This window comes from Mobula birostris, chromosome 3, assembly GCF_030028105.1.
Source record: "Mobula birostris isolate sMobBir1 chromosome 3, sMobBir1.hap1, whole genome shotgun sequence".
In the NCBI taxonomy this organism is placed as follows: Eukaryota; Metazoa; Chordata; class Chondrichthyes; order Myliobatiformes; family Myliobatidae; genus Mobula; species Mobula birostris.
In genome coordinates, this window is record NC_092372.1 from 226,528,385 (window position 1) to 226,543,465 (window position 15,081).

A 15,081-nucleotide genomic window follows, 5' to 3' on the forward strand; every position below is an offset into this window, starting at 1 on the left:
AAAAATTTAGAGATACAGCACATTAACAGGCCCTTCCAGACCAATGAGCCGCTGCCGCCCAATTACACCCATGTGTCCAATTAACCTACAAACCCAAGCTGTTATGCATCCAGACAGAATGTTTTTTAATCCTGCTCAGCTCTCGGGTCTTCTTCCCCTGGTCTCTTAAATTGAAATAATTTCCCTCAAAAGATAATCTGCAGATCAGCAGTTTTGAACTATGCTCCTAAACTGTAGAATTCAGTACCTAAAACTCTAAGGGATGCAACTTTAAAGACCAGCTCAAAACCTATTTAACCCTGCTTTTAACTAACATCTTTGTCTTTTACTTCCATGTTCATTTTTATTATTATTTATTTTCATGTTTGCTCTTTATTGCAATGTAAAGCACTTCAAACTACATCATTGAATAAATAAGTTAATATTATTATTTACTCTATGGTACATCGATAGAAACTGGGGAGAACCTGGAGAGAATAAAATTAGGAGTCACACTGAGTTAATGTGACACACATCAAAGTTGCTGGTGAACGCAGCAGGCCAGGCAGCATCTCTAGGAAGAGGTACAGTCGACGTTTCGGGCCGAGACCCTTCTGCCTGGCCTGCTGCGTTCACCAGCAACTTTGATGTGTGTTGCTTGAATTTCCAGCATCTGTAGAATTCCTCGTGTTTGTGAATTAATGTGAATAGGTGGTGGAGAGTCAGTACAGTCTCAGTGGGCCAAAAGGGTGAGCAGCTTCAGTTCTACGTCCACTATATTGATGGAATCACAAAGACACGACATCAGCTCTATTTTGTCAGAGTTTGAGGAGATTTGGTACGTCACCATGTCTAGCTGATTTAAGTACCAAGCCAGATTAAAAGATTAAGATGTTGAGACTGAGGAAGCTTCAGAACCAGGTTCACTGGCCTCAGTGCTGATCTGTTTCCATGCTGTGGACTCACTTTCGCACACTCTGCAGTTCATATTCTGTGTGTTATTTGTTTACTTTTTTATTGTTTTCACCATTGTTTTTTTTCTCCCCCCACATATTGGGTGTTTCGCAGTTTTCTTTTTAAATCAGTCTTTGAGTGTAGGGTTTTCTTTTGTGAATTCTGTTGTGTTTGTTTTGTTGCAAGAAGATAAATCTCAAGATTGTATATGTACTTTGAACTCTCGAAAATTTCAATAGGTGTGCGGTGGAGAACATTCTGATTTGTTGCATGAACGCTTGGTAAGAAGGATAGGATCACGAGGCTGCAGAGGGTTCAGAGTCAGTCACATCACGGGTGCAATCCTTCCCACCATCGAGGGCATCTTTCAGGAGGTGGTGCTTCAAGGCGGCGGCACCCTCACCATCCCAGGCTGTGCACTTTTCCAATTATTACCATCAGGATGGAGGTACAGATGCTTGAAGACCCACACTCAACAATTCAGAAATAGCTTCTCCCCCTCTCCCATCAGATTGCTGAATGGTCCATGAACACGACCAGGTTATTCTCTTTATTTTGCACTGTTTATTTATTTTGTAATTTATAATTATTTTACAACTTTGCATGAAACTGCTGCCACTGAACAAATGTCAGGTCACAGGTCAATGATTAAAAAAAACTCACTTCTACTTCTACAAGGGCCCTCTTAATTGCTGCATTACTCTCTGAATATCTCATTATTCCTGTTTTTATTTGCACTTACCTTGTTTTTTTTTGCACAATTTTGTAATTTAAAGTAATTTTGTTTTGCACAGTATTGTTGCCACAAAACAACAAATTTCATGTCACCCAGAAGTCAGAATTGACCAAACTTATTCTGATCTGTTTCCAAGTGTAAGTTTGCTAATGTTAGCGGGAGCACCCTCGTTTCCTCAAGTTGCTATTGGAAAATCCTTCAGGCACAATGCTTTGCCGATGGCCCATGACCAGGGAATTTGCTCCTTTAGCCTCGTGTTGTGCTGGAATGCTTACCATATGTATCTGTGGTTTCTGCATGGTCAGTCTGTGCGTGTTCCCTCCGTACGTGTCGCGCTTCAGAACAAACATGGTCACCTGCCCTTCCCCACTCATGATCACCACATAGGGATCACACACTGCGCAGTGCATTATTGGCGAGCCCAGATCCACAGGAATGAAGTGCAGCTGGTTCACTGAGAGGAAAAGAAGAGTTATTCAGAAGCAGCAAACACTGGAATTGAACAGAGGACAGTACAGCACAGGAACAGGCCTTTCAGATAACCACGATGCCAAACTAAATCTGTTTGCCTTCACACAATCCGTATCCCTCCATTCCCTGCACATTCATGTGCCTGTCCAAATGCCTCTTAAATGTCACTTTGTATCTGCTTCCACCTACCAGTTTCTGTGTATTAAAAAAAACTTGCCTCTCTCATCTCCTTGCACAATTATGTAGAAGACACACCAGCAGCTATATTTCATTAGCTGTCCGTGTAAAAAAAAAAACCTGGTAAACCTCTTCTGCACCCTCTCCCAAAATCTCAACATCCTTAATGGGGCAGCTAGAACTGTATGCAATACCGCAGATGCTGCCGAACCAGAGTTTTTATGATACATGGGATGAAACTGATGTTTTTGCGGCCAAGGTTGCGTACGATACGAAGATAGGTGGAGGAAGAAATATTGTTGAGGGAGCAGGGGGTCTGCAGAAGGACTTCAATTAGAAGAATGAGCAAGGAAGTGGGATATGGAAAATAGTGTAGGGAAGTATATCGTCATCCACTTTGGTAGAATGAACAAAGCAGTAGACTATTTTCTAAAAGCAGATAAAATTTGGAAATCAAAACTGCAAAGGGACTTGGGTATCCTTGTGCAGGTTAAGTCAATTATAAGGAAAGCAAATGCCATGTTAGCATTCATTGAGAGGACTAGAATATAAAAGCAAGGATATAATGCTTAGGCTTTATAAGGCATCGGTCAGTCTGCATGGAGTATTGAGAGCTGTTTTGGGCCCCTTCTCTAAGAAAGGATGTGTTGCCATTGGAAACGGTCCAGGGGAGGTTCACGAGAATGATCCTGGGAATGACAGGGTTAATGTATGAGGAGTGTTTGATGACTCGGGGCCTTTACTCGCTGGAGGTTAGAAGAATGGGGGGGGAATCTCATTGAAACCTATTGAATATTGAAAAGCGTAGATAAAGTGAATGTGGAGAGGATGCTTCATATAGTGGAGGAGTCTAGGACTAAGGGGCACAGGCTCCGAATAGAAAGACGTCCCTTTTGAACAGAGATGAGAAGGAATTTCTTTAGTCAGAGGGTGATGGATCTGTGAACTTCAAAGCAACACCCACAAAATGCTGAGGAACTCAGCAGGTCAGGCAGCATCTATGGAAATGAATAAACAGTCAACGTTTCAGGTTGAGATGCTTCTTCAGGACTGCAAAGGAAGGGGGAAGACACCAAAAGAAAAAGGAGGGTGGAGGATAGGTGAAGCTAGGTGGGTGGAGGAGGGGAGGGGATGAAGGGAGAAGTGAGGAGGTGATAGATGGAAAAGGAGGAGAGCTTGGGAAGAAGGAATCTGAGTGGAGATTGCACCGCGGGTGAAAAGAAAGGAGGTGGCAAACTGGGGGAGGTGAAACCATTTCATCTCTGATTTTCCATCCTCTTTACCCAGGAATATTTTTTAATTTAATCTTCTCTCTGTACCCCAATGCAAACTGTTGGTACAATAGGTTTTTTTTAAAGACTTAAGTGTGACTGGAGCTAAGGACGTGAATACATTGAATCTGTGGTAAGACAAGCCAATACAAGGATTGATTATTGGATGTAATTACTTACCACCCTCCAATAACCGGATTCCCAATGGCGAAACCTGCACAATGTATTTATTGTCTCCAATGTTGCCTGCAAAAATGGTGGGACCTTGTGTGGCAAAACCACTGGCATCCAGCTCCATGATCTCCTGGCCCGTCTGCAAGATCTGGCATTAGGAGAGACAAACAGACAGACAGACCAGCTAGTATTAGCTAGATATGAGTGAACGTGGAGAGAATGTTTCCTCTAGTGGGTGAGTCTAGGACCAAAGGGCACGCTTCAGAATATAGCGATGTCCCTTTACAACAGAGATGAGGAATTTCTTTAGCCAGAGTGTGGCGAACCTGTGCAATTCATTGCCACAGGTGGCCATGGAGGCCAAGTCAATGCATATATTTTAAGTGAAGGTTGATGGGTTCTTGATCGGTAAAGACAGAGGTTATGGGAAGAAGGCAGGAGAATAGGGTTGAGAGGGAAATTATAGCAGTCATGAATTGAATTGACTTTGTTTCTTACATCCTTCACATACATGAGGAGTAAAATCTTTATGTTACATCTCCATCTAAATGTGCAATGTGCAATCATAGCAATTTACAACAATTTATAATAAACGGAACAGTCAATGTAATATAGAGTACACTCAAATCAGCGTGAGTTCATCAGTCTGATGGCCTGGTGGAAGAAGCTGTCCCGGAACCTGTTCGTCTTGGCTTTTATGCTGCAGTACCACTTCCTGGATGGTAGCAGCAAGAATAGATTGTGGTTGGGATGACTTGAGTCCCCAATGATCCAATGGGACCTTGTTACACACCTGTCCTTGTAAATGTCCTGAATCATGGGAAGTTCACAACTACAGGTGCGCTGGGCTGTCTGCAGCACTCTCTGCAGAGTCCTGCAATTAAGGGAGGTACAGTTCCGATGCCAGGCAGTGATGCAGCCAGTCAGGATGCTCTCAATTGTGCCCCTGTAGAAAGTTCTTAGGATTTGGGGGCCCATACCAAACTTCCTCAACCATCTAAGGTGAAACAGGCGATGTACCTTTTCCACCACACAGCTGGTGTGTATAAACCACGTGAGGTCTTCAATGATGTCCATGCCAAGGAACTTAAAGCTGTTTACCCTCTGAACCCCAGATCCATTGATGTCAATATGGGTTAGCCCGTATCCATTCATCGAATAACAGAGCAGACACAATGGGCAGAATTTCCTAATGTTCTCCTTTGTCCTATGATCTTAAACGTGACTTTCCTAATTCTCGGAGTGTGCTGTACACACATTAGTAATGATGTTTCCTGCTTTATAACAGTGATAACACTTAAATACAAGTCTATTAACTTAAAATATTATCGGTCAAACTGATTCTGTGAAATATACTACATAAAGAAATACCAGACACTTGGTTCAAAGAAATAATAAAGCATGTCAGCTACTAGAACTGAATGCAAAGCATCTTTTATCGATTTATTATTCATGGAAATCCAAATGTATCAGAAATTAAATGTTATTCTTGTATCACTCCCAAGGGAGAAAGGTACAATGATAATTATGCCTACCATTGTTGAGTCCTCGCGACTTAAAATGAGGAAGCCATGTTTCTTTACGTCTTCCTCTGGGGTGACATCTTTGGATTCCTTCTCTGCCTTCTCTCCATCTCCTGATTGATCCTAAGTGAAGAATACCAAGATGGAGATGAAGAAAGGAAGTGCTCAGACAGAAACAACTTAAGTTTCATATAAAGTAGGATTCTTCTGACTGACAATTACCCAAACAATAAATGAACAGGTTAACATAGAACAGACAGCACAGGAACAGGCCGTTTGGCCCACTATCTCTATGCCGACCACAATTCCAAACTGAACTAATCCCATCTACCTGTGCATGGTCTATATTCCTCTATTCCCTGCCTGTTAAAGAGTTTGTCTAATGCCTCAAGAGTTGCTATTAAGATTCAAGATTGTTTAACGTCATCTCTAGCACACAAGTGTTAAGCCGATTAAAATTGTTACTCCTACCCAGCCCAGCACAAAAAAGATAAAGAACACAATAATAAAAAAACACAAGAAATATATACACATAAGATAACTTATATGCACAGATTGATTGTATGTCCGTAAAGTGACACGAGGCACAGGAGTGTCTGTACACAATGTGACTGTGACAGGGAATGATAAAATAGTGGTGCTTGGGGGTGCGGGTAAGTGTTGATCAGCCTTACTGCCTGGGGAAAGTAACTGTTTTTGAGTCTGGTGGTCCTGGCGTGGATGCTGCGCAGCCTCCTCCCTGACAGGAGTGGGACAAACAGTCCTTGAGCAAGGTGGATGAGATGTTACTTGCCCTTTTGGGCACCTTTCTGTATTCATGCCATTGATGGTGCCAGTGATACACTGGGCAGTTTTGACTACCTGTTGTAAAGCTTTGTAGGAAAATTACTTGAATGAAAATGTCCAGTCCTGTGCAAAAGCCTTAGGCCTAAGACTGTATTTGTCTATGTGGAGCAGAGAGCAAATTTGTCAGTCTGGCGGGAACAAAGGTGGTTGGGACTGGTGAGCGTGGAGTGCTGTGGGAGGGGTGCGAGACAGGTTGCAGAGAAGGAGTGCCAGGTGGGAGGGAAACGTGGGTGCAGATACACCCAACCCTGAGACATCAGGCAAGGTCATTTGATTCCAAACATTGGTTTATTGCTCGTTACAGAATACCTCTCTGGTGCTTCCTGCTCCTTCACCTCTTTTCCCAACCATGATTCCCCCTCCCTGCCCCCTTCCCACTCTCGGTCCACAATTGCGACCCATATCAGAATCTTGCCTGACGAATCTGTTGGAACCCTTTGAAAAAATAACAAGCAGGATAGACAAAGGAGAATCGGTTGATGCTGTGTACTCCACTGGTCAGGGTCAACCTAGCTGTCTACATATATGCATGTCAGGCTAGTACGATATGGAGAGCAGGCTGTTGCCCTTGTAGCAGGCTCCCCCTCTCCATGTAGCTGATAAATCCAAAACAATGACAGACACTGGTAGCGTTTGGCACCAGCAGCACCACAGGAGCTACCAGTCAGCTTTGCACTCAATGTAGGACTGCCTTAGGGATTCCAGCTCCAGAATCTTCCTCAGCATTTATTCTCGAAACCTTCCCCATGAGTGGGTATAGCCGCAAGGCAGTGAAGGTTTGAGATCAGAGTTTTCCTTCCAACACTGACCTATAATTTCCTGGATTATTCCTACTGTCTTCATATGCAAAGGAAGGATAGCTATTCTCTAGTCTTTTACTACCTCATTGAGGCTCAGGTGGAATACATTTCAAAACTAAATTTTTAGGGGACATACTGAGGAATTGAAAGATACCACATAAATGAAAGATTCCTGCAATCTCTCCTGTCTCCTTGAAATTATGCCCCTGGTATTAATTAGCGCTCTCCACCTTGAAAGAAGTCTCTGGCTGTCCACTCGATCTATGCCTCTTACGTTCATTCATTCATTGGGTGCCGTGTTGTATTGATGCGGGTGATCACGGTCTATGACCATGATTGTTCTTGACAAATTTTTCTACAGAAATGGTTTGTCATTGCCTTCTCCTGGGCGTTGTTTCTACAAGACGGGTGACCCCAGCCATTATCAATATTCTTCAGAGATTTTCTACCTGGCATCAGTGGTTGCATAACCAGAACTTGTGATCTGCACCAGCTGCTCATACGACCACCCACCACCTGCTCCCATGGTTTCACCTGATCCTGTTCAGGGTTGGGGGTATGGGGAGGGGGCTAAACAGCTGCTACACCTTGCCCAAGGGTGACCTGCAGACTAGCAGAGGGAAGGAGCTCCTTACACCTCCTTCGTAGAGAAGTATCTCCACGCTGCTACCCAATCTTATACACCCTTATTAAATCATCTCTCATCCCACTTCTCTCCAAAGGGAAAAGTCCGAGCTCTTTCAACCTATCCTCATAAGGTATGCTCTCTCATCCAGGTAGAATCCTGGTGAAACTCCTCTGCTCCCTCTCAAAGCTTCCACATCCTTCCCCCAATGAGGCAACCAGAACTCATAATTTTAAGGGACCCAGTTTTATGGTGATTAGAAGACGGCAATAGAGGGCGATGTCAGAAGCAAGTTGTGTTTTTTTTAAAACAGACAAAAAATCGTGGTCCTGTGGGACACCCTGCCAGGGGTGGTAGTAGATGCAGATCATTAAGGAAATTCAAGAAACTCTTATACATGGATGATAGAAGAATGGAAGAGTTAGATTGACCTTAGAGTAGGTTAAAAGGGTCAACATAACATCATGGGCTAAAGGGTCTGTACTGTGCTGTAATGTTCTATCTTCTATGTTCTAGAACTGAACACAATACTCTATGTGGCGTACAATATACCGTGCTAGGAAATTAGGTTCAAATAACTGGCTAAAATATAAAAATGTACAGAAACTTATAACTATCTTATTGCATACCTTTGCATTCACCTCATCCTTCTTATCGGAAGCAATCACTGTCCACATGTCATGGCAGCCAGGAAGTTCAAAGGTAGTCACCACCTGGGCTCGGATACTTCGCTGTTTAAAGACAAGGCACAGGGTTATCTGGTTAGCTTGCCTTTCGGAACAATCCCCATTGCGCGCACTCTGGCAAGCCTCACTATTGTATGGGACAAGCATTTTTAAGGGGATTTGAGCACATAAAATATCCATTTTAAGGGAATGCTATTCTGGGCATCCCCATGAGAAAATGGAATAAATTGATCCAGAGATCAGTCACAAACAAATCTCTTTGGAATGACAAATGCTTTGCCACCTTGCATTATCTGCTGACCCAAAGCGAAAACAATGTTTAGATTTTTTGCAGCAGAAGGCATGGCATAGTCGCAGCAACTCAAATTGGAGAAGGCAAAGAGGCTACGGGTAGAAGCACAGTAATAGCATGAAGAGTCCCCACCACCCAGGTCATGCTCTCTTCTCACTACGGCTGTTTCTATTCAGCAGGAGCTTCAGGAGCTTTATTTCCCACACCACCAGGTTAAGGAACAGTTAGTACCCTTCAACCATCACCTCCTGAACCAGCATGGATATCTTCACCTACAACACTGAACTGATTCCGCATCCCTCTTTCCAGGACTTTACAACTCAGGTTCTCAGTTATGATGTTTTAAACTGCACATAGATTTTTAACCTTTATAAAAGCTGTGTCATAAATTCTAGTGTATTGCTTTATTTTCCTGTACATGCCTGCAAGAAAGTGAATCTCAGGGTAGGATATGTTAATATACAGTGTGTGATAATAAATTTTACTTTCACTTTGACTTTGAAGAGTCACCGGCCTGGAGGAGATGGTGGTCAGCAGCAGAAGGTTAAACCAGAAGGGATATATGATTGAGCATTTTAATATCAAAACACTGCTTGACAGGAAACCACATCAGTAAGAATGGGAATGACAGTCTTTGCAAAGGAGTTTTGGAAAGCTTAAGTTTATAGAAACCAGATTAGGTAAGGATGGTTAAGGCAGCATTGGGAAAGTGAAGTCTTATAGTTACGGATGGGACAGTACTATAGCACCAGCAATCGGGATTCAATTCCTGCCGTTGTCTGTAAAAGGTTTGTATGTTCATCCTGTGACTGCATGGGTTTCCTCCCACAGTCCAAAGACATATGGGTTAATAAGTTGTGGGCATGTTGGTACTAGAAGCATGGAGACATGGAGACACTTGCTGGCTGACCAGCTCATCCTTGGACTATGTTGATCATTGACACAAATAATTAATTTCACTATGTTTCTATGTACATGTGACAAATAAAGCTAATCTTTTAACTAAGACGTGGCTAAAAACCATTACTCATAACAAGTATAACGTTATCTTCCACAGCTCAAAGCTAAAGATAAAAGGTTAGTTGGAGAATTGCACTACTTGTCAAAGAATTGACTAAATAGCAGACCTATCCTTGGGTGTTTACAGACTTTACCAATGATCTCTGGAAAAGTCCTGGTAATCCCAAGAGTTAATTTAGCACCACTGGCACAAGAGTCTGCAAGAGTAATGTCTCACTAAAGCAGATAGTTGTTGGGTGCAAACTGATAACCAAGTCAGAGTTACACAGCACAGAAACAAGCTCTTCAGTCCACTTCTTCCATGCCGACAAACTGCTCACTTGACAAGAGTCCCATTTCAGAATCACAATCAGGTTTAATATTACTGACGTATGTTGTGAGATTTGTTTTGTGGCAACAGTAGAATGCAATACATAATTTTTTGAAATCTAGAAATTACCATAAGAAATATATAGAGTGGGTTCTGGATCATCAGGACCACTACATTTTGGTCCAACTAAGCTGCTGCCTCAATTAGCTGGAGTTTCACAGCAATAGTTAAAAGGTACAAAAAAGACAAACTAATGTTTAACTGAGTAACAAATTATGTATATAAATGAAAAAATAAATTAGAACACTATCAACACTACCACAGTACTATAAAACTGTGTAATAGTTCCTAGTAGTTGTTTTAGTGGTTGGCTGTCATATCCGACAATGATAGGGGACCTGGGCGGGAGAGCTTTTAAAGTGGAAACTCTGCTACATGGGGCAGTTATGCTCTCGACCTCGGAAATCCAGGACCAGTAGTATGAATAGTTGTCACAATTAGGGTCTTCCTTGGTTGCAGTGGGTGACCATGACATCTTCCGTGCCTCGTCATGCCCCTCACTCTTCAGATTGTTACAGAAAATATCTTCCCGGCTATTGGATCTCACTGTAGATCTCATCCAACCAGTCCGCTGGAGATGACTTTGCATGTTAGGACAGGCATCTCACCAGCAAACAAGGCCCACTGGCTACCCTCAACTAGTTTAGCCCTCCTGTCAGAGCAGTGTACCAGGTGTGCCCGCTGTCGCATGCAAACAGCTCCTTGGTGCCGCAGGTGAGATGTGAGTATATGCTGCCATGTTCTTCTGATTGACTGTAAATGAATAAAATCAGTGCAGACAATGGACTACCTTCATACAATTTTTGATAATTGCATCCTCCAAATCTTCATGTTCATTGTAAGATTCAAGATGATCGTTGATACCTTCAAATTCTTCGTAGTCCTAACTGGTTAAAGTAGTGAAATCGTTTCATTCTCACTCCCATCTGTTTCTGCATCTACAAGTCCGAATGCTTGAAACCACAGTGACCAAGACAGTTCTGAATTGTCTAACTGCTTACTTCTCACCAACTATCAGTGACAAAAATCACTGCCTCTTAAACAGAAGCACACACAACTGATGCTATTTCAAGACTGTTCGCTCTAAGCAAAGGTAGTGTGCCACACAAGTGCATGCAACTGAAGCTAGTTAGAAACTGTTCAGCAACAATCTCCTGCCCGCAATTAAGCGGCACAGTGTCCCAAATAAACAAAGGGAATCCCATCTATTTTCTCAGAGTTTTTGTTCTTTAACAGTTAAATAAGCAGCTGCCCCAATTAACCAATGGCCCAATTTACCAGAATTCACCATATATAACAAAAAATAAGTTAAATAAGTAGAGCAAGAAGAGAGTAAAAAATAAGAACAGTGAGGAAATGTTCATGGGTTCATTATCCAATCAGAAATCTGATGGGAGAGGTGAAGAAGCTGTTCCTGAAATGTTGAGTGTGTGTCTTCAGGCTCCTGTACCCCCTCCTTGATGGCAGCAACGAGAAGAGGGCATGTTCTAGCTGACGGGGATCCTTAATGATGGATACCTCCTTTTTGAGGCATCACCTTTTGAAAATGTCCTTAATACTGAGGAGGCGAGTGCCCCTTATGAAGCTGGCTGAGTTTACAACTTTCTACGGCTTTTTCCACTCCTGCACAGTGGCCCCTCCATACCAGACAGTGATGCAACTAGTTAGAATCTGTAGAAATTTGGAGTGTTGTTTGCGACCTACATTTGGACTTCTACCACTGAATGCTAAGTTTGCAAACCATAAACATTTTCTATCCATGTACTTGTCCAAATTTCTCTAAACATTGGAATTGAATCCATCTCTACCACTTCCATTGACAGCTTGTTCCATATACTCACCACCCTCTGTGTGGAAAAAAACTTGCTCCTTAAATCCCCTTTAAATTGTTCTCCTCTCATCTTACATCTATGGCCTGTAGATTTAGAACTCCTTTACGCTGGAGAAAAAACTATGACCATTCACATTTTTTAAGTCCCCTGTGATTTTGTATGCCTCTACTGTCACCTCCCAGCCTCTTTCACGCCAAGGAAAACAGTCCTAGTCTTTCCTTATTGTTTCTGCAAAATCCCTGCCAACCTTTTCTGCACCCTTTCTAGATTAATCACATCCAATCCTTTCTATAGCTGGTTGAACTGAACTGCACACAATACTCCAAGGGCGGTCTCATCAACATTAACAATGCTCCCGACTACTATATTCAGTGCCCTGATCGATGAGCCATACACCCTCTTTGTCACCCTGTCTACCAATGTTACCACTTTCAGAAGAACAACAGGAGAGTTTAGAAAGGGGTGAGAAGGAATGTCTCATCGAAGCTTAACAAATAATGAAAAGGTCTAGATAGAGTGGATGTTTCCTATAATGGGGAGTCTAAGACCAGCGGGCACAGCCTCAGAATAGAGGGACGGAGATGGGAAGGAATTTCTTTAGCCATTGGGAGATGAATCTGTGGAACTCATTGCTAAGGACAGCTGTGGAAGTTGGGTATATTTAAAGTGGAGGTTGATAGGTTCTTGATTAGTCAGGGCATCAAAGGTTACGAGCAGAAGGCAGGAGATGGGGTTGAGAGGGATAATGAATTAAATATGACGGAATGGCAGAGTAGATGTGATGAGCTAAAATACCTAATTCTGCTCCTATGTTTTATGGTCTTTCCAGGGATCAATGCACTTAAACCTCTAAGGCCTCTTTGTTCTACAGCACCCTACAACCTGCCATTAATTGTGTATGCCCATCCCAAAACGCATCACTTCACACTTGTCCAAGTGAAATTCCACTACAACTTCCCTCTTGACCTAACCAGATTCAACTTTTCGGGTACATACCACAGGCAATTTACAATGGGAAAGTAATCTATGAAACTCCGCCACTGACTGTCCCTGTTGGAAACCATTGATGTAGAGAGACTCCTTACAGAACACTGGAGTTGAACTCTGAACTCCAGAACGCCCCAAGCTGTAATAGCGTTGTGCTAACCACTACACTACCATAGTGTCATTCCTAGGATCATTCTTGTAAATCTCCTCCGGACCCTCTCCAATACCAGCCCAGTCCTTTTTTAGATATAGGTCCCAATTGATGCCATTGATTATGCAAGAATTTTTAGGTTAGAAAGGAGAGATAAATCAGAGTGGAGAAGTCAGCTTTGCTTTGAGAAGTTTTGGAGGAAGTGAAAGATGAGCTGATTCTAGGTGTACTTAAAACACCCAGGCACTCAGTAAGCCAGGCAGCATCCATGGAGGGAACTAAACAGTTGACATTACAGTCCGAGTAATGTCCCATCCCCTGCACTACTTTTTCTACCTTCTCCCCAAGATCCACAAACCTGACTGCACAGGAAGGCCCATTGTTTCAGCTTGTTTCTGCCCCAATGAACTCATGTCTATATAGCTCAACTCCATTTTGTCCCCCTTGGTTCAGTGCCTTCCTACCTAAGTCTGTGATATCATGTTCTTGATCACTTCAATCACTTTAAACTCCATGGCCCTGATCGCCTCACCTTCACTGTGGACAGTGCCTATAAACCTCCAACAGTCCTGATGAAGGTTCTTGGACTAAAATGTCGACTGTTCATTCCCCTTTATAGATGCTGCCTGACCTGCTGGGTTCTTCCAGCATTTTGTGTGCATCGTTCAAGGTATGCAGAATATCAGCATATGCAGAATCTCTTGTGTTTATAAGACAACAAATGCAGTTATATAAGGTTGGCAGGGTCTACACACCATTGTATGCAAAGTCTTGTCAGAGTCTAAGCTGATATCAAGAGGCTGAGTGTAGCCCATTACCTGTAGAACGGAGAGTGCACCATTCTTTCCGTATCCTGAACATACCACTACCTCCAGGTCAGGCTCTGGGTTATTCTGAAACTAAAAATGAAAGGTAAGGTTAAACAAAATGCACTGAGACAGAATGCAATATAAAAGATGTAAATAACTCATACTGACCACCACCATTGGGCAGGAGGTACAGGAGCCTTAGCTCCACACAACCAGGTTCAGGAATAGTTGATACACCACAACATCAAGCTCCTGAACTAGTGTGGATAACTTCACTCACCTCAACTCTGAACTGATTCCACAACCTACTTTCAAGGACTCTACAACTCATGTTTTCAGTATTAATTAACCATCTGTTTGTTTATTATTTACAGTCTTCTTTTGCACATTCGTTGTCAGTTTCTGCTTATGTATAGATTTTCATAAATTCTATCGTATTTCTACTTTTTTCTGTAAATGCCCACAAGAAAATTATTCTCAAGATTTATTATATTAACATATTGTACTTTGATAATAAACTTACTTTTGACTTTGGAAATACCATATGAATCTGTGAAATTCCCTTTTAAAGAACAATTACGCACCTTCTCAAGATGCTGATGCTGTCACTATTGACTTCCCTGGCAGACAGATGAGATCTGCACTAACTGGGGCTGTCTCACAAAGGAGTTATTTCGTAAAGTAAGAGACAGAAAGGTGTTTAAGGTAACTGTGCAGGACCATTTGGCTAAACTGTTATGGCAGAGAAGGGGGGCCATTTATCCCATTAAGTCCATTCTGGCTCTCATTTAGAAATACCACCAATTCTGTTAAGTCATTCGTTTCCCTTTTTGTCTAGACAATTCCATTTTGAAACTAATGATTTCAAATCCACCCACCTTACAGGCAACAGACTTCAGGTATTAACTACGTTCCCTGTGTCAGAACAGCTCCCCTTATAATTTAAAGATTAAAGAAATTATTTGTCACATGTACATCGAAACATACAGTGAAATGAGCTAGAAACATAGAAAACCTACAGCACAATACAGGTCCTTCAGCCCACAAAGTTGTGCCGAACATGTCCCTACCTTAGAAATTACTAGGGTTTCCCATAGCCCTCTATTTTTCTAAGCTCCATGTACCTATCCAAAAGTCTCTTAAAAGACCCTATTGTATCCGCCTCCACCACCGCTGCCGGCAGCCCATTCCACGCACTCACCACTCTCTGCGTAAAAAACTTAGCCCTGACATCTCCTCTGTACCAGCTCCCAAGCACCTTAAACCTGTGCCCTCTTGTAGCAGCCATTTCAGCCCTGGAAAAAGGCCTCAAGACTATCCACACAATCAATGCCTCTCACCATCTTATACACCTCTATCAGGTCACATCTCATCCTCC

General features: G+C 42.5%; 1 protein-coding gene across 1 annotated transcript in view; it reads right to left on the bottom strand.

Moving 5' to 3' along the window:
• cpsf1 (cleavage and polyadenylation specific factor 1) overlaps window positions 1–15,081 on the bottom strand; it is a 134,648-nt gene that overhangs the window by 50,348 nt on the left and 69,219 nt on the right. Inside the window, exons 16-20 of the mRNA XM_072254262.1 lie at window positions 13,713–13,793; window positions 8,186–8,287; window positions 5,298–5,408; window positions 3,769–3,910; window positions 1,945–2,123 (exon numbers count right to left, since the gene is read on the bottom strand). Of these exons, the coding sequence (XP_072110363.1) occupies window positions 1,945–2,123; window positions 3,769–3,910; window positions 5,298–5,408; window positions 8,186–8,287; window positions 13,713–13,793 (615 nt within the window). The remainder of the gene's footprint in view (window positions 1–1,944; window positions 2,124–3,768; window positions 3,911–5,297; window positions 5,409–8,185; window positions 8,288–13,712; window positions 13,794–15,081) is intronic.